The 20344-nt window shown below is 36.4% G+C and overlaps 2 protein-coding genes across 2 annotated transcripts; both read right to left on the reverse strand.

The window, feature by feature from the left end:
* Nucleotides 1-313: 313 nt before the first annotated feature.
* Nucleotides 314-1163, reverse strand: LOC133867138 (uncharacterized). The gene has a single exon (XM_062303828.1). The coding sequence runs from the start codon at nt 951-953 to the stop codon at nt 564-566; it is 390 nt and encodes a 129-aa protein (XP_062159812.1). The 5' UTR covers nt 954-1163; the 3' UTR covers nt 314-563.
* A 5839-nt stretch (nt 1164-7002) lies between these two features.
* On the reverse strand, nt 7003-19066 carry LOC133867363 (uncharacterized). The gene is made up of 11 exons (XM_062304101.1): nt 18660-19066; nt 18206-18274; nt 17772-17867; nt 17493-17617; nt 16806-17001; nt 15947-16122; nt 14183-14312; nt 11424-11584; nt 9883-9965; nt 9626-9740; nt 7003-7563 (listed from the first exon to the last, which is right to left on the reverse strand). The coding sequence occupies exons 1-11, from the start codon at nt 18981-18983 to the stop codon at nt 7338-7340; spliced, it is 1701 nt and encodes a 566-aa protein (XP_062160085.1). The 5' UTR covers nt 18984-19066; the 3' UTR covers nt 7003-7337.
* Nucleotides 19067-20344: the final 1278 nt, after the last annotated feature.

Genomic DNA, 20344 nt, shown 5'->3' on the forward strand with positions numbered 1-20344 from the left:
CAATAGGACAAAAATGTAGGATACTAGTTGTAGGTAATGATTTATGAAATGACAATCAATCTCAATATGTTTGCTAGGCTCATGAAGAAAATGAGTAACCGGGATAGCATTTTGATTACCCCATCAAATGGAGAGCTGGTAGATTGTACAATCAGGGACATATACACGGGGGGCCAAGCCTCCCAAAAATCTGTTGTGGCTCCATAAGAACAGGCCAGTGCAGGGTGCAGCCTAATCCCTTAGATTAAATTCTTACCTCCGTCCCAGTGTAAAATGTATTGATAGATTGATACCATCATAAAAGATAGAGAGCAGAGAATAAAGATATATATTTATTGATGATTCTAATTCGAACAAATACAGAGATTAGCCCTATTATGAATAATGTCTGCCTGTATAGAGTACTAAAATATCTATGTGAAGTAGCGTACTACAGTATCTTTATGGTCTTTCATTTTCTCATAAACAAGTGAAAACTAACCTCCAATTCAGTTTCCATTTCAAGAACTTCCCCAGCAACCGAACACTAGACTGCTGGAAATCCCACTTTCCTCTCACCCATACTAATCCTTCAACTTCTCGACCCGAGACTTCAACTCCTCGACCCGACCCACAAGATTGGTCACGGAGTACAAAACCCAGTAGAAGAGCAGCGCCGAAGCGATCAACATCCCATTCCTCTGGCTCTTCATGATGGACTTTTGGTGGCGAAGATGCTCCGAATGGGTGCAAGTGCTGAGGGACTCACACGAAGGCCTTGTCTCGTACTTCCAGTAGATGTCGAGGAGCAAGAAGATGCAGAACGGGACCACCGAGAGGAAGGGTCTGAGAAGGGCTCTGGTGGCGGAGATGAGGCCCTTGCGGAGAGGGTCGAGGCCTGGGAGGGTCAGCAGGAGGAGCATAACCACCTCTGCGGCCGCGGCGTAGCCTAGCACTACCCACTCCAGCGCCATTTCTGGGTGTTTGGGGAGAGAGAAAAGAGGGAGGAAAAGTGTGGGAGAATTTCCGGGAAAGGCTTTTCAGATGGGCTTAACAGTAGAGTGGAGGGCTTGTTTATTAAGGGGAAGAGGTAGTTGGAATTGCCGCGTTCTGGATGACTTGACTTTTAGGGTTTGTGATTCCGAAGTAAATGAGGGGAAACGGATATTCAACCCTATAATTTCTTAGCAGTGAAGCAAAGCTGGAAGCTTACTAATTTATTAAAGGAGAAATTTTCTGTAAATCGGCTCGAAATTTTCTAATTAATTAATTTAATGATACGTGTCTTTTAAATATGTGAAAAATATATTTTTTATATTAATACTATTAAAAAAAGTACATGCTATTAAAATAACATGTGTTTGCTTCTCATATGTGAAGGGATACATATCAATTTTATATGTGGGTAATATGAAGTTTCCTACGAACATATTTGTAAGAAATTTTTGTCCTTAATTAATTTTTTATTTTTTATAGATGAATTAATTAAATAATTAATTTTACCTCTTCTTTTTTAAATTATTTTTTTTATGATTTTAAAACAACTAATAATTTGACATAATATTAAAACCATCTTAGAAATATATACACACTAAAATTCCACGTGTTAAATCTTAACACAATTTGCAAATTTTATGTACCGAAAATATATGCATTGTGAAATTCATTAATATTGCTATTTTTACCTTTAGGCTACAATGATTAACCAATTTATTAAAAAGTTTTTTCATTCGATTATGCAAATTAAATGAAAAATGTATTTGTAATGCATCATATAGAGTTGTACTATTCACACATGTATCTATTTTTTTATTTGTTTATCTTTCTTTCGCTCATATCTCTCTCTCTCTCCCAAAATTCATTTACGCCTTAGCAATATTCTAATAGGGAAAACTACAATTTACCCCCCTAATGTTTACACCAATTTGCAATTTTAGTACCAATGTTTAGATTGCTTCAGTTACATCCAAAAAAGTTGCAAAAATTTACAATCCAACCCTTTCCGTCCAATTGTGCCGTCTGAAGAGACGGAAGTCACCTCACATGCCGCACACATGCCTTTTTTGGATATAGGTGGACAAAAATGCCCTCATTTAAACGGCACTGTTTTGTCCAATATAAAACCAAAAAATTCTTCAAATCCACATCTTCTTCTCTCCTCCAACCTGTTGTGGGTTTACTGTTTGGAGGGCTGATTTGCAGTGTCAAAGCATGCACGTAGCTCCCACTTATATCCACAAACAATGGCAATGATGAAGGCTTTTGCTACAAACAGATGGAGAGTAGTACTGTGGTTCAATTCAATCATGAGAATCAACAAAAATAGAGAATGCATGCATGTGGGAGAGAAATACATGTTACGGGCTCCGTTGAAGCTGATATACACGAACCCGACGGAGAAGGAATGGGTGGGCACCGACGGCCAAGAAGAGTACTGTTCGACGACGCCGACTGGGGAGGAGGTTCGTTTCTGCAAGTCTGCAATGTAAGCAGACTGATTTATATTCGGAAAAAAAAAAAACCACCCTGTTCTCCCCTGTTCTACGCAACATAAACAGAGGAGGAAACATATTCTTTTGAGTTTGGGGAAACGCTCTCCTCCTCCTCCTCCGCTTCAATTTCTCTCTGATTCAGACAACCAAACCCATCAAGACCTCCCAAACTCTTGCAACAAAATCATAAAAAAAAAAAAAAAAAAATTAAAATCAGTCAGACGAAAATGGAAGGCCAGAAGAACCACCATTTCCGTCACCATCACCATACGTCTCATCTTCCTCTCTTCTCAAAGACATCTCAAATTTCAAAACCTCAAAACGCCCCTCCAAATCCCCAATTTCCACTCCCCCTGTTCCCAATTCTTCACCGCCTCCTCCTCGCTTTGCCGCCACCGCCCTTCTCTAGCCCCGCCCTCCTCCTCTGCCCCGCCCAAGGCCGCTGCCCGCAGGCTCAGGGCCTTCGAGCTCGAGCAATCCAAGTCCACTCGCAAGGCCCAAATCAAGAAGGAAAATTCTCTCAAATCCCTAGCCAAGTCCCTCATCGTCTGGCTCAACTTCCTCCTCGAGAACCTCGGATCGTGTGGTTGGGATTTGTCCATCACTGGTGGTGGTGATGGTGATCGTGCAGCTGTGAAGGGAAAGAGGGCCCAGGATTGGGGTTGGCGTGGATACCGCGTGGTGGCATCAAAAGGATTCCTTTGGTGCGCAACGGAGAAGAACGTGGCGGAGTTTTCAAATTCGATGTTTGTGAGTTTGCGGCGTTCGTTGAAAGATGTGGAGAACTGATATCCGTACAACATTTTTACAACAAGTGTACAACAGTCCTTTCACATGAGGTGGACTCCACACACTGTAGGGCCCACCTCATGTGAGAGGATTGTTGTACACTTGTTGTAAAAGTGATGTATTTCTATCATTTTTCAAAGATGTGTGTAGTTTTGATGACTTGGACAAAACGGTTCCGTTTAAATGAGGACATTTTTGATCACCTATGTCCGAAAAAGGCGTGTGTGCGGCACGTGGGGTGACTTCCGTCTCTTCAGACGACACAATTGGACGAAATGGGGTGAATTGCAAATTTTTACAACTTTTTTTAGTGCAATTGAAGCAATTTAAACATTGGTACCAGAATTACAAATTGGTGTAAACATAAGAGGATAAATTATAATTTTTCCATTCTAATATATCTTCGAATCTAAGAATTGTAATTCAAAGTATGCCTATCTAACAAAATCTATATTTGTCATTTGAAGGTCACAGTTTTTCGAATCACTTCAGACGAAAACAAAAATTTTACTAATTTTATAGCAAATAATTATATATATAAAAAAAAAAATACAAAATGTTAAAACAAAAATACTTATCGTTAAAAAAATATATAAAAATTAAAATAAAGAAAGAAAGAAAAAAAATATTGAAATGATATATTGAAATAAATAATCAAATATATGTCGGTACCTTTTGAAATATATTAATTAAAATAAATAAAGTAAATTTTAATTAGTTATTTTACATATAAAAATGCAAAATTCATTGAGAGTGCTATGTTATACTGTTAGCTATAATTGCATTGCCGCAACAGTACGGTGATGCCTTTATTGATGGACCCCTCTATTAATGCATTCTTCTATTTTGATGTCACCTTAATTACCTGGAAATGTACAGTTAACAATATGATAGTGATTTGGTTGATGACTGTTGTACTAATGCATTAATATTAACAATAAAACTTACCTCAACGGCCTCCTTCTAGCACAATACAATCGAGAAAAATCAACAAATTATTTCTTTCTTTAATGAAATACAAGAGACTAGACAGAGGGTGGTGTCCCTTCGTATAGAGAGAAGCTCTTATTTTCTTGAGAGAGAAAGTCTTTTTCTGGTTTGTTGTTAGTCGGGGCCTCTCTTCTTCGGTGGTAGTGCCTCCTAGCCTTCAAGGGCTATGAAGTTTTTTGTTTCTCCATGTTGTGTACTAGTGGAGGTAGATTTCTCCTAACCATTAGGGCTGTGGAGCTTTTGCTTCTCCGAGTCTTTATTGAGCTTTGGAGTTTGTGTTGGTTTTTGTTGGTTTTTCTTCTTCTTCTTTCTTTTTTTTTCTGACAGGAGGTTCATTTTGAGGCGTCCGGTGGGGAGATATTGTTATTGTTTGTGTCACCGGTGGAGTGTTTCCGGACTTTATTTGTTAAGCTAATTTTAATGTTAGATCTACGCTTATCTATCGGCTTATGAGAGACACGCGCCACTTAGATGGGTCCACCGGTGTTTTCTGGTTCCGCCGTTGATTGCTTCGGCTGTGTGGGTTATCGGTGACCGGCGCGTGGCTGTCACGTGCCAGGGAAGTCTTCTCTTTGAGTTGCGTGTGATGGTCATGCTTTGCTTCTTTTCGCCGTGCAAAGGTAGCGCCCGGACACAGGGTGGCCGATCTGTTGTTTGGTAGCTCCGGGGGAGGCACGTGCCGTACACGCGCCGGATTCTGGCGATGACAGTGCCCCTTCCGAAGACTTGGGTTGATTTTTCTGTTAGATTTGTTTATATATTCCTTAGTTTCTAGGTCAGTTTGCTTATGTACGGCTCAAATTTTATTAGAATTTTTATTGTAATAGGGGCTTGATTGTAATTTTAGTAAAATTTAGGATTTTGCATAGGCAGCTGTTTTTTAAGTCAGATCTTTCTGGCTTAAGAGTATAGGGGGGTCTGTTCCTTATTTCTCAAAATGTAAGTCTTTGAACTTTTAGAATTTATAATACCACATGCTATTAGTTAAAAAAAAACAAAAAAAAAATATAGACAGAGGGCTAATACGAAACCGTCAAATTGGCAACATCTTTATACGTACTAACAAGGAGATTTCTTTTGAAAGTACGAGCTTCTTCATTTAGAAACGATTGTGGACAAAGGGTTCGTCCTTTGATATATATATATATATATATATATTCTTCTAATATTTTAATATTTTTCATGTTCTCCTCAAATTTTAATTAGGATATTCTTTTTTGCAGAGAGAGACTTGTTAATATTAAATTAAAAAAAGCTGCAGTTTTGTAGTTGCAAAGTTTAGGCAGGGAAGTTCTCGATGCTCTCAATGCGGTGTTGTTGGACTCAATTATGAATAATGGACCTAATGGTACCTACTTTCTCACGGATATTTTAAAAAAACTTGGACATTTTAAAATTTTTTGATAAGATTTAACACAAAATTCAAACGGAAAGTTGAAATTGAAAAAAATTGAATGATAGATATCTTAAATTGACACTTTTTAAAGTTTGAGTACTTAATTACAAAAGTGATGAAAAATTAAAAATTATAAGTGAAGTTTTCATTTTATTCCTCAGCTCAATCTCTGGGTAAGGGGGGTGGAGAGTTGGCTTGGCTTTAATAAAAATATTCGACCTATTCGTCCAACACAAGGGTAGGGTTTTGACTGATTTAGATCGCAAAAAGGTTTGATTTTTTTTTTTTGTATTTTTGGCAATAGTTTTGATAAATGTTATCCTTTATAGTAGACTTTCAAGTAGTGTCTTTCCTTCCACTCATGTTGTTTTTCCAATTCTTGATCTATTAGGTCAATTTCATTTATAAGCTTATTAATCTATTCTTGTTATTTGTGTAATGGAATAGTTTTTACATGGTCAACTTTGTTGCTTTAATTTTGTTTTAACATATCCAAAAGGCTCTTATAGGAGTCAAAGTTGAAGTTGTTTGAAAAGGTTAGTTGCCTTGGAGTAGGCATGCTTCTAAGCCTCTCGTTCCATCATATCTCACAAAAACCTTCTTTTATCTCGTGCAAGTGTAGTCCAACTTAGGTCCAACCCAAGTTTTTCTTATTGCTATCATATTTCATAAATAAGAAGTATATTTTCTCATTTAGTTCTGATCTTTCTTCTACTTTTGGTTGAATCTTCGGGCTAGTTCTTTCACTACTTGATAATCAGTTGTTCCTAATTTTTTGGACATGGTATTTTTCTACACATATCACAATATATCTTTCAAGGTATTGCATATGTTAATTTCTCATAATATGGAAACTTGCTTGTAATGTTGTTACTTCAAACAAAGTTAAATCTCATTATATTTGTTGTTGTGAAGAATTCTAGTAGTTTAGTGACAATTATTTTATAGCAGCTGTTGTTTGTTCTTTTGTGGCCCATGTATAGCATTGCCATTAATTAGATGATAAAAGTTAGGATGGAAAATGATTGTCATTGCAACCATGTGTTCATATTTTTGAATTCTGTTTCAATAAATTTTTTCTTTTGGCCTAAAGTAGATTAATTTGAGCTTTGTTTTGAGTAGACTATGTGCTTTTGAAATTGAATGACATGATTTTACAGTTTGTCCTAAGAAATAGTCATTCCATGAACAGTTCTAACGCAAACAATCCTTCTCTTTTACAAAATTAAATATTTTACTGATAACTGACAGAATATCCAATGATGAAAGTAAAAGCAATATGGGACCTCGAGCTCTTATAGAATCTAAGCTAGTGGCTCAAACTTTTCTACTTCATACATGAACTCGTTAACCAAATAAAGCATGAGAGAAGATTCATTTTGAGCATGTAAAGCAATGAATTATGCCAATAGATTCACTGCAACAAGAGAAGCAGTCTTCTCAAAAGGTGTTGCATACCTTGATGAAGATTTGTGTTATATCCTCGTAGCAAGTCTCCATCTCAAGGTTCCGTCGAGTGGGGTCTAGTAAATCCCCTACTTGTTTGTTGTATATCTGTGGATAACAACATCAACTCGACAAAACACCTTACTGCAAGTGAGGGAAGAAGAGCAGATATCAATTGTAGAGTTTTAGAAAAAGCAAATGCCTCAAGGAAAGAGCATCTGTTTCCCTTCTGAGTTCTCTTGCTCCTACACATAACCATTTGGTTCTTTTTGTTTTCTGCGCGTACTAATGGCAATGATTCTTTTTTGTGCTGATGTGCAGTCATCAGTCTTTCCAATCAAGGTAAATATACAAGTTATAATAAAAACTATATAAATTGAAATCACAAATGAGGAATTTGGATTGCTGAAACTCAATGATGCAGATGGCTCCAGGCTGACTGATGCAAACCTTTCTCGAGACTGCCTTCGCCTGTAAATGAGCAAAAGACAGATCTAGAGGATGAGTTCAAGGCAAATACAAGTAACCAAATTCAAGACTCGTTCCCAGGTAATGTAATAATTGCCCATACGAATGTTGTTAATTCTTTCATGATTATAGTGTAGCACTCTTAGAAATGGTATGGCCTACAAGAAAAATGTTCAATAATACGTCATCATTATGTCAAACTAATAAGAAAGGTGTGGTTCAAGTGGATAAATCTTTAGATCATCCAACAGAATTCACTCACTGGTCATTGGGTTCATGGAATCCTGGATTTCCTTGAACCTGCACCATCAGAAACTTAGATTTTCAGAAGTGATGCCTAGTGATCGAATGTGCGATTTCCACATCTATTTATTCATATAACATTCATGGAGGCCAGCGGAAGAGAACTTCCACTTGGTGCTGGAGATTGTAGCCAGTCGACAGGAGAGCTCCCATTTGGTGTCAAAAATGGTGGCTGGTAGGCAGTGGCAATTGAAAATGGCATTTGAGTGATGGCTATCAAAGATGGCTGAGGGGTGGTTACCAGCATTTTAGACCTTGCACCACACCACCACATTCCCACAGGAATCTCAGTTTATCATCCGTCTTGGTGGTATAATCACTCCCCCATGTTTACCCTAAAATCCCCACCGGGCAGGAATCTCAAATTATCATTGCTCCCGGTGGTAAACAATTTCCCACAAAACGTGGAAAAGCATGTGGGCATTTGAGATTCTAAAAATCTTAATTATAATCCAAGAACCAATTGTACGTATCTTAACAGACACCAAGAAAACGTCAGGAATCCTATCAGGATTCCATGAACTAAATGGTTCCCCTAAGCTCCATTCAGATTGAGAATTAGCATTTTCACTTTAGCCCTAAGTTCAAGTTACTTGAATGATACTATAGAAGTATTTACGTTATGAAATCCATGGATGAACAGAAGGCTTATTAATCTGTGATTTGGATGGAAGGTGCTATATGCAAATTCATCTCCCAGATAGTTAGGAGCTTCTATCTTTTGATGGTTGCCTTTCTGTCACTAGCAACTTTGAAACTTTGTGTCACTAAAGCTTCCTTCAGGCAATTAATACAGCAGACTGAAATCACTCTCCCTTCAGCCTCAGATCCAATAAAATCCAAGTTGATAAAAAATATAAATAGCTCATTGTTGGACATAAAATGACATGAATCTAGGATAAGTTCATACAGATCTAAGAGAACCATCAGGTGCCACAAGTGTCAAAAGAAATTCCCATAGTTCAGGAGGTCAGGGCATGGGTTTATTAATCTTTAACTGCTTTGTTTGGTACATATGTAAATTAATTTCAATGAAAGGGCCTCATCACTCCCATCACATGTGCACACACAGTTGAAGTTCAAGATGAAAAATAGCAATTGAGAGCGAGTGAGAGAGAGAGAGAGAGAGAGATCAAACCAAAAGCATTCTTATGACATTGAGTGTCTGGAAAAATGACACTAGAATTCTCTTAGCAGGAAAGTTACTAAATGAGTAAATAAAAGATTCCTCTGAACACAAGTTTGAATATCATAAATCCGGGATTCCTCTGGTGTGTATGTGTGTGTATTATTAATTACATTCTACAAGGTACTTTGAACCTAGACATTGCTCAATCACAAGTAATAGATATCACTTAATTATCAAGTGAGAGACACTAATCAATCTCCAAGAAACAAAAATAAAAATTCTAAATAGACTCCATTGTAATTAATAAGAACTACAGAGTTGTGAATAAAAATTCAGTGAATACTAGATGCCCCACCCCACTTTTCTCTTTTTCTGCACCCCCTTTGATTTAATTTACATCTCAATTGGTAAACATAGGGACATTTGTAGACGAGGCTAACTCAGTGTGCTACATCAAAGTATTTCCCACTTAAAACATGGCTTTACCATTACTTGATTTCTCAACTCCAAATGATTTGGGATTCCTGTTTACTTTATTCAATATCTTGGTATTTTATGCTTTACTTTCATCTATTTTGCATACCTAATCGTCAAGCTAAGAAGAAAATGATATGAAGTGCCAGTGGAACGTACCCCAAGAAATCCTTAATTGAGTTCCACAAAGATGCAACACATTTGATTCCTGGGCTTGAAGCATGGCTTTTTTGGTTTCTAATTTTACGTTTATCAAAGTCGCCTTGCAGTGTCCCTGGAAAGGTAGAATAAAACAGATAAATAAAATCCTGATTGGACAATCAATAAAAACTCCCTTCAGCTTATCCAATAAACATCCAGCAGAACGTTTACTTACAATCTACCTCAATCAAAAGGTAGTAAAATGATCACATTACCAGTTTTATTGGCAGAATCAGTATGTAGTCTGCTTGATGCCCTGAGTGAAGCCAATTCCTCAACAATTTTGCGTTCTGTATCACTGCCATTACCATCACACTAATTTTCAATTGGATTTAAACATCACAAGATAACAGAATAACAAAAAACTGTCACCATGTAGGTAATCAGCCTCTTTATACTTCCGGTAAGCATCACATACATTGTAACTCCATATAACTCTGAAGATACCTCTAGGTTCGACCTCAGCAGTAATATTCAGGAAAAGAGTTACTTTGCCAAACAACTGGATTTCTAGATGAAACTGGATTTCTTTTTTTGTTTCTGGTTTCATGTACCTAGATGAAACTGGATACTGGTTTCATGTGGTCATTAACCTACTTCCATTAAAATAGAAATTCTTTTTCTATTTCCCTCCAAAAGTTCCTGCATGAACAATGGTTATCTAAAAGACCCTGTAAAGCATGATCTCTGTTTAAAATGGCATCAACCATCACAACAGACATAGGTAACTTCTGAGAGACAGTGTTGGACAACATAGTTCACAGCAGCGTTCTTTCTACTGAACAATACAAAAACAGCCTACAATTTGGAATTGGTCATCTAGTTTCTTGTATAGAAGATAGCCTCCTTTGGCCAAATTATTGGAAGTCCATCAAATCCTTTACTACAAGGTGAAAAAACAAAATTTCAATCAAAGATTAAAAAATTTTAATGCTTGCATAGCACGATGGTGTGTCCTTCATCTACAGCATGGGGAGAAAAAGGGCTATAAACAAGAGACATGATCAGTCAAGATTGTGAGACCTGTACCAATTTTTTTGTTCAGAAAGATATAAAGGATTTCATTATGAACACTAAGAAATCAAGTATCCTGTACCAATTTTTTTGTGCAACTAAGCTGACACCTAAGCCACAATAGTATGTTTTTATTACTCTCTTGGAGAACCCACTACAAATTACTTTGTACTTTGTTCAGTAAATTATTATGTTTCATTTCATGAAGTGTCATCGATACAACAGTGCTTAATCCAACACGGGTATCATTATTAATCATTGTTTTGAAGGCAATTGCAAAGTGCAACATGTTTTGAACCAGCAAAGCAAGGCATAAGCCTCAAGATACAAATGTATAGTAACAAAAAAGAAAGGCAAAAAAACCCACACATGCACACAGACATACATATTGGAGAAAACTGGTATCAACCGGCATAGTTTCAAAAGGAAAACTCATGTTGCATCTTGATATTTTAAATGAAATTTGCCCAGAAACATATAATAAATGGTAAAACATAGGTTAAAAAAGAAAAATATTCTATAGTGAAAAACAAAACAAAACATATATGGTTGGTCAAAATTATTAAAACAATGGTTAAGAGGTCATATGAGGAATATACTCAGTTGAAACGCAAAACAAACTTCAATGATTAGGTTAGCTCAACTATTACACAAAACGTAGATGGAAATACAAAGGTAAAAGCTGTCCAAATCAAACTACTGTATAAGAAAGAAGTGTTCTAAATAGTAAAAGGACACAGACCTGATATCTTTTGGGATCAGAACATTCACAATGAAGCGATGATCACCTCTAAGAGAAGGTTTATTGATGTTTGGAACTCCCATGCGTGAGATTTTAACTGTCTCTCCAGGCTGAATCCCAGAAGGAATTTGAAGATCTTTCCAACCCTCAACAGTTTCTACCTGAAGTCACTTTGAGTTTTCTGTGTCAAACAACTTGTAATCATATTTGCAGCACACCAATACCACTAGCCATAGTGCTCTGGAAAATACTATAAAAACTCAGGGTTATGAGACCCATACTTCACTTCAAAGATGACAGAAAGCAGAAAACGAAAGAAAAATACACAATTACACCAAAGCAGATAGAATATTCAAGAGACAGAAATGGAGGAAAAAATGTTAGGGAATAGACTTGTAAAAACATTTAACAATAAAAGAAAGAATCCTACTCCAATGGATATTAGATGTAAACATCACAATTTGTAGTTTTCACCATATGTTAGCAGTAGTTTGAAATAAGTCTCTATGTTTCCTATATAACAAGTAGGGCCATTATTTGTTGGATTCATCAGGTTGATTCAATTTCTCCATTTCATGTAGTAAAAGTTGCCACTATATGAAAACCAAAAATATACTAACAAAAAACTGTGTTTTAGGTCTATAACTTCAAAGAGTTCTCTACAATAACATCGTACAATGAAAGTACAGATTTCCAATACAAGAAAAAATAATAATATTTTTAAATAATAATGGAAAAAAAAATGGAACATTTAAATGGCTTAACAAGAAGTTTGCTTGACTTTTCTGGTATATTAGACACCCATGGGCCTATAAGCACACAGCAAGAGGTAATCTTTTCCCTTCCCTTACGTCTCCCAAATTGCCGGTGAAAGCAGGATTAGTTGAACTAGCACCTTCAACTTTGCCAAACCTGGTTCAAACTTAAATCTTGTATGTGGATTCCCTCCTATGTAAAACAGTTGGCAGCCTCTTAAAGTGATAATCTGACAACACCAATGGTGGATTCTTTCATAGGCCGTGATAATCTTTGTATAATGAATCCTGGCTTCAGAGAAGTGACTGAAACCATACAATGACCTACCTCAAGACAAGCATGGTTGCAAATCCCATTTCCACTCCCACCCCATTTATGAGCCCAGCCCTGAAGAGGTCTGGCAGGAGCGCCCTCGACTTTTGCCTCTAACTCATCTCTTCCAATAAATTAGTCCTCTCCAAATCACCGATAACTTTGTCTTTCCTCAACTTCTCATCATCACATAAAGCTCTCTTCCTCCAAACCATCAAGAACATATCACTCATCTTGTGTCTTTTTCTGATTGTCCACATTACCAAACACTTACTCGTTCCAAACTCTTATATCAGTTTTCAAGGCCTTAAGTTTGCGAGCTAAAGCAAAGCTCAGGGAGCCTTGAAAATGATAGGAAGTCCACCACAACTTAATTCTGTCCACAAAGCCTTCAACCTGTAACCATATATTCTCAGACTTGAATTAACTTAATTTACTAACAATCATTATATTTCCTAAGTTATTAACCCCAAGGGGTTGGCTCAAGTGGTAAGGGTCTTGGTGGCATTCCCATTAGGTCTAAGATTTGAATTCCCTTAAGTGCAAACAATTCCTTGGGACCACACTCGCGAAGCTGGAATCTTACCCGATCCATGTGGAGAGAGCACTTTGCACGGGTTAGGAGTCTGTTTGATAGGGGTGGGTAAACGAAGTGGCCCTGCCTTAGAGGGGTTCCTCGTCATAAAAAAAAAAGAGTTAAATACCTTACACCCCCTGTGGTTTACAACCTTTATTTTTTGCCCCCTCAGTTTTGTTTTTTTTCATAGGTGGTACCTGTGTTATGAGAAAAGACGGAGATGGAACCTCCGTCCAAAACTGACGGGTTTCCACGTCAACGACACGTGATACCATTAAAATTGCGACACGTGACTGCCATATATATATATATATATATAAATGTAGGGGTGGCTCCATGGCCCTTGGGGGTGGTTTAGCCACCCCCAAGGGCCAAAATGGGAGTGGCCAAAGGCCCGAAACAACCCCCATTAACCCCCCGAAACCACCCACATTTGGCCTGGAGGTGGTTCGGCCACCCCCAAGGGCCAAAACTTTGGGGGTGGCCGAACGACCCCAAGCCAAATGAGGGTGGCCGAACCATCCCCTAGGGCCATGAGGGTGGTTTAGTCACCCCAAAACTGGCCTAAGCCACCCCCTTGGCCAAAATGGGAGTAGCCGGCCACCCCCTTGTGGCCCAAAGGGGTGGCTGAGCCATATATATATATATATAAAAAAACCTCAAAATAAAAGAATTATTTTAAAAAAAAAAAATGGCAGCCATGTGTTGCAATTTTAATGGTGCCATGTATCGCTGACATGTAAATCCCTCAGTTTTGGACGGAAAAATGGATGGAAGTATTATCTCCATCTTTTCCTATAGCACATGTACCACTTATGGAAAAAAGCAAAACTGAGGAGGCAAAAAATAAAAGTTTTAAACCACAGGGGGCAAAAATGTATTTAATCCTAAAAAAAAAATATTTCCTAAGTTATATATGGTAAAACATATAAAATTCAATAACCATAGTTTATCATATAAAGCACTCAGACAACGTAATCATCAATTTTCCATGCAAATTAAAGATTACAAAAGTAATAATAATCTCTTTAGTTGGTGATGAATTATGCTAATAGAACTTAGAAGAAAGGCAAAGATTTGCTCCATGTCTAATAATACTAGGAACTATTGTTACCTTTACTACAATCCCCAATATTGCGTCAGTATAGTCAATATTAATCTTTGAGTACAAGTGTAGACCTTCCCTCCAAATTCCACGCTTTTCATCTACATGGAGGACCAAATAGAGATCACCAGCTATGCCTCTGCCGAAAGGAGAAAAGAATAAAAAATAAAGAAAGAAAGAAAAGAGTGCACCAAAATTTATACAGTTGCTTTCATGATACAATATCTTTTTTTATGTCACATAGAAAGAAAAGCACAATACAAAGCGACATAGAAGGGTCTGTTGGCTTCCAATTTTATAGAGTATTCTGTTCTCAAATTCATAAAAACAGAAAACAGACCAGAAATGTGTTGCGATAGGTGTTTCCTAAAGCTGTTGTCACAGATATTCTTAAGAACAACCTATATTCAGAGAATCAAAACGAAGTTTTCAGTTTCTTTTTTTGTTCCCACTTTAGGGTCAACAAAATGACCAAAAACACGTTTCTAGATTTCTTTCTTGTTCTGTAAACTGTTTTAAAAACTATTTTCTGATAACAGAACCAAATTGCCCTAAAAATGAGCATGTAGCAAGATGATTAAGGGGACGACGAAGAATGAAATGCCAGGTGGAGAGAGAGAGAGAGAGAGAGAGAGAGAGAGAGAGAGAGAGAGAGAGAGATTGGAGACAGAGAAGTAGTGAAAATGGTATTTTTAGATATTTGTAAAGCCAATCTGGGCTCCACCAAGTTCCACACAGGATAAAGGTGTGCTTTTGGTGAGTTTTGGTTGAATGGATGAGGTTCTAGCACCATTGGGTTTTAGACTCCCACAACGAATGAATCAGTGAGTCTTAATCTTCCTTGTATACTCCCTGTGTACCAAGGGGGGCCTTACACTTTTTTAATGAGATTGGTTTCTTCCTTATAAAAAAAAAACTTTCTTCTTCTACTGTCTTTCTTTTTATTTCTTATTTTTTGCAATGCTGTGAAGACTTCTGAACCACAAACAGCACAATCTTTGGGACCGAATTATTCCAGTACTCTAGCCCTTTGTTCAAAAATCCAAACCATTATACACTTTTCATGTTCTTGAAAATCTTTAAAGATACCTCCATGTCAAGAAACTCCAAAATAATTTTTTTTTTCCCCAAATTTTAGGCTATGAACCAACTAAAATTCTATATACCAAATTTTAATTCATCAACAACTTACACTGCCTTATGCAACATAAATTTTATGTAATGATAGTGCTAATGCATTGATGTTGACGCATATAGCCCTAATCTCCAATTAAAGGGTTGCTCTACCTTGGAGTTGTTAAAACATAGTTAACTACAAAGATCAGAAATATAGATAAATACTTCCGAGTGTACAAGTTTGACTGAAGGTAATATAAGGCTGTTTGACACAGTGACCAGTTCCTTGCATATAACTTGCAATCTAGACTTATGTTGCAGGGTATCTTCTCCACTCCCCAAGGACTTAAATAACTCTCCACAAACAAAATTATTAGCAAATTAAAACCATTCCTAGGACCAGAATGAAATCAAGTTATGACAGTCAGCAAGAAGCAAAAACTATGGCCTTTAAGGTATGCTTCATTTTCACTCTTTCTACTTCTCTCATATCCCTTCCTCTGATTGATCTTACTTAGTTCCTAGAGCTGCTCACAAAGTACCATATAGAAAAAGAAATAGCCAATTTCTAGAGTCACTTACCAAAGCTTTGAATATCCAATTTAAATATTGCATTAGCAACACAACTCAAAAAGAAAAATCTTCAATTGATCACACCTTTTCTTATTGAGATTCCCTTCTCCTTGAATTTGCATCGTGGCTCCATCACTAACACCAGGTGGGATGACCACTTTCATGTTTCGTTTCGACCGCACTTGACCACTGCCACCACACCTTTGGCAGTGATCAGTGACTATCTTGCCATCACCGCCACACATTAAGCAAGTTGATATCTAAAAGCCATAAAATAATATCCATGCAGCATATGTCAAACATAGGAAGTGAAATCTACAAGAGCAGATGGCAGGAGACATATTTTATGATAACCCCTTTTTATTGTGTTTATAGTGTATAAAATCAGCTCAGGCAGAGCTTGGTTCACAGAAGAGAAAAGTAGCATTAGCCTAATGAAGATCCAGAGCATAAGCAAGTTGATAGCTATATGTATTTAGCTATTTGATGATAATACAGGTTTGTAACAGTTTAAAGGGGGAGTTAATTCATGGAAGTACATGTGTGAATCAAATATTAGAGGAACAAGAAACGAGAAGGCTACCGCCTCTACCTTTTTTCTTTCTATATGTGAAAAAGTTAAAATAGGGGGCCCAAATGCCATATCTGGTGGAGGCAACAATCATAGGCCAAGTAGTTTTCTGCAAGCTTCAGATTATGCATTTGTTAGATGATTAACTTCCATTTTCATCCATGCATTAAGATAAAAAGTAGTTACAATAGCCGTGTCATCTTCATCTAGGTCCTATCGTATTGGGGATGCAATAAAAAGTAGGTTACAATAATACATGTCAACATGTTGTGCTGGAGATGCAATTAAACTGAAGAAACAAAATTTTCCTTTCATGCTAGCCAGATTATGCCCTCACTAATTAATATTTTTCTGTTCTAATAGGTCATATACCTGTGACATTATTCCAAATGGTGTTTTCTGACTTTTCATTACCCCTCCTCTACCACCACAATCAGTACATGATTTTATGGAACTATTAGATTTGGCTCCTGTTCCATCACACTTATCACATGTCTCGGAACAAGGAACTTCAATTTCCCGCTGTCCACCAAAAATCGATTCCTCAAAGCTCATATAAAGGTCATACCTGTAATTAAACACAATTTAGTTTAAGAGTAATAACCATGCTTCAAAGAGCTCACTAAGGATCTAAAGACAGATTTATGACTATGGCAAAAAAATATTCCAACATTTTGCATGAAAATTATTTAAGATTACTTGCAACTCTATGGCTATGCAAAGCTGCATGATTGGAGTTTGTAAAGACAGATTTATGAATATGGCAAAAAAATATTCCAACATTTTGCATGAAAATTATTTAAGATTACTTGCAACTCTATGGCCATGCAAAGTTGCATGATTAGAGTTTGTTAGAAGCTTAGGATGTGTTTCTAAACAAGGTAAGGCTGCATCTATCAGTAACACTTTAGAAAAGACTGAAAGGAAACAAATTCTTTTGAAAGACATGGAGGAAGTAGACTTTTAGCATCAACATAAAGTGATGTTGGCCATTGAATGGGGGCACAACTGTAATAGATTCAATATCAACTCATATTAATTTTGCACATAGATTGGTACCGAATGTCAAGAGCCTCGTTCTGCTTGTTTCTCAAATTGAAACTGAAGCCTCCTGGTTCACCTATTCCACCAAAAAGCCCATCGGACCCACCAAAGAATGCACTAAATACATCAGATGGATCCACCTAAAAATTTAACAATTAAAATGAAACAAGAAAAGATGTGTCAGGAAGTACTTGGAATGAGCAGCCAACCCCCACCCTCCCTCCCTCTAAGTGACCAAGCAGATAGGCTTAGCGGGGACATCGTGAAAAACAGAAGAGTTGGTTATGAACTTACCCCCTGTGAACCACTGCCCGGCCCACCATTTTCTGCCTGTAAACCTGCCTCACCAAAGCGATCATACAAAGATCTTTTCTCATCATCTGAAAGGACCTACACAGATGCTTTATTACCACATGAATAAAAAATGAAGTATAAAAAGATAATTCGGCTGCATATAATCATTTACTATAAAGAACTCTTCAATCTACTTGATTCAACATCAAGCCATACATCCCCAGAAGGAGAACATTTACTGATACTAACGCATGAAGCACAATATCCAAGCAACGTAATTAATGAATGAAAAAATTAATGGAAAGAAAAGAAAAATTAATTCAAAAAAAGAATATCTAAGAAACCAACTAAGAATTCATTAGTTCAAAAGGCAGTTATAGGATGGACAAATATAAATGGAGGAGGAAAGAGCAGTATATGGGGAGAAGAATTACCTCATATGCCGCACTTATCTCTTTAAACTTCTCTTCCGCCCCAGGGCCCTTATTCATATCTGGATGGTACTGTTCCATAGAAGGAGATATCAATCTTCCAGTAGGATGTAACTTGACACAATGAATGAATAGAAATGTAAACCATCCCACATTTTTTGTTAGAGCTGTTGCAATGATATGTCATGCATATTTTTTCCACATTATTCATTACAAAAGCACATTAACAAAAAGCTTCAAAATTTCAGCTTTGTTATGGATAGCAATTAGAAACTTAGTTGTCCATCTATAAACAGAGGATAACAACAACAGCAACAACAACAAAATTGAGTACAAGAAAAGCCTCAGACCCAATATCGAAATCTGCTTTAAAAGTTAAAAAATGACTACATTTTTTTCTTGTTTGATAAGTAATTCATATCATTGATAAAAATTCGACTGCATAACAATCACAAACCTTACGAGCGAGCTTTCTGTAAGCGCTCTTGATTTCCTGCAACGTGGCACTGCGACCGACGTCCAAAGTCGAGTAGTAATCGGTTCCGGCGGCCCTGATTGAAGCGAAGCGCGATCTCCTGCTGATGAAACCACAGTTAGGGTTCGAAATCCGATCGCTTTTGTTGAAGAATCTGGAAGCATTGGAGCTCAGACCCAATCGGATAAGGGTTGATGAGGACGCGTCAAAGGAATAGGGCCGAACCGCAGAGTTGGGAAATGGAGGGCAGTTGGAGATAGGGTTTATAAGATTGGCATGAGAGAAGGGACTGTGGGTTATGGCCATGGTTGCAGAGCTTGGGATATCAGTGGTTATGGTGAGGGGTTTAGAGGGTTTGGGTTTTAGGGGTTTTGTTGGTGACGAGCCTCAGGATGTCCACCAAAAAAAAAAAAAAAAATTATTTAAGGATATCGAACTATCGACTTATTTAACCGAAAGGTATTAAATTTAAAAAACGTCTCAAATTGGGATATTCAATTTTTTAAACGTCTCAATAATATGTACTTCTTTAGGATTTGCTGTTAAATCCTGTCAAAATTATCGAAATACCCATCTATTTATTTTTTTAAAAAAATAATTATAAAAATTTGCAAAGATTTATGCATGAGTATTTTTACAAATTCTGTTAAATTCTGACCAATACTTAAATTCGAGTAATTTTTTTCTTAAAAAAAAGAATGGATATTTTAAAAATTTTGGCAAGATTTAACAGCAAATCTTAATGAAATACATGATATTAAAACATTTTAAAAATTGGATACCCAGTTTAAAACGTTTTGAAGTTCTGTACTCTTAAGTAAAAAAAGACGATAGTTTGATACCCCTAAACGAAGTTAAAATATATATATATATATATAAAGATTGCTGTTTAATTATGCACCTAAAAACTATTTTGAAAACTTTTAGGTAATATCATATTGTGAAAGCACAATTTCAAAGATTTTGTACACATTAATAAAGAGCATAATAATGGTTTTGAAAAATATTCTTTTAATTTTGATTTGGAAAAGTGTTTTCGTGTGGAATGAACTATTTTATATAAAGGTGAGTAATGTTCTTTTATTTTTGTGCGGTTCACATTTAAAAAATGTTTTGTATTTTGAATGATTTATTAATGATTTTGAGAAAAATGCCGTGTTTTTAAATAAAGTAATTTTTTTTTTCTTCGCCAAACGTAGGGCATGTTTGGGTAACTCATGTTTTCTTATTATATTTTATTATTTTTGAAAAATATGTTTGGGTTGATTTTTGAAATTCAAATTCTATTCAAGTTTTATCCAACTTTTTTTCAATTTTGTCACAGGTTTTCTAAACCATCTAAACATAATTTTAAAAAACAAATTTTCTTGGTATTTTGAATATAGTAAAATATAGTATAATACTGTTAATACAATACAAAAAAATCGCACACCCAAACGAGCTCCTAGTTTGTTTTTGACAAAAGTTCCTGTTTATGTGGCTTGATAAGTTGATGACTGTTGAATAAAGAAAGAGAAAGATAAAACTTTGAGCTGCATTATGTCAGTAACTTTTTATTTATTTATTTAATTTTTTTTTTTAGAATAAGTCAAGAAATTTTGGGTCTGTTTGTTTGTGATTCTTGTTTCCACCTGAATAATATTGCAGTTACAGTAGCAATAGAACAA

This window comes from Alnus glutinosa, chromosome 4 (assembly GCF_958979055.1).
Source record: "Alnus glutinosa chromosome 4, dhAlnGlut1.1, whole genome shotgun sequence".
Classification (NCBI taxonomy): domain Eukaryota; kingdom Viridiplantae; phylum Streptophyta; class Magnoliopsida; order Fagales; family Betulaceae; genus Alnus; species Alnus glutinosa.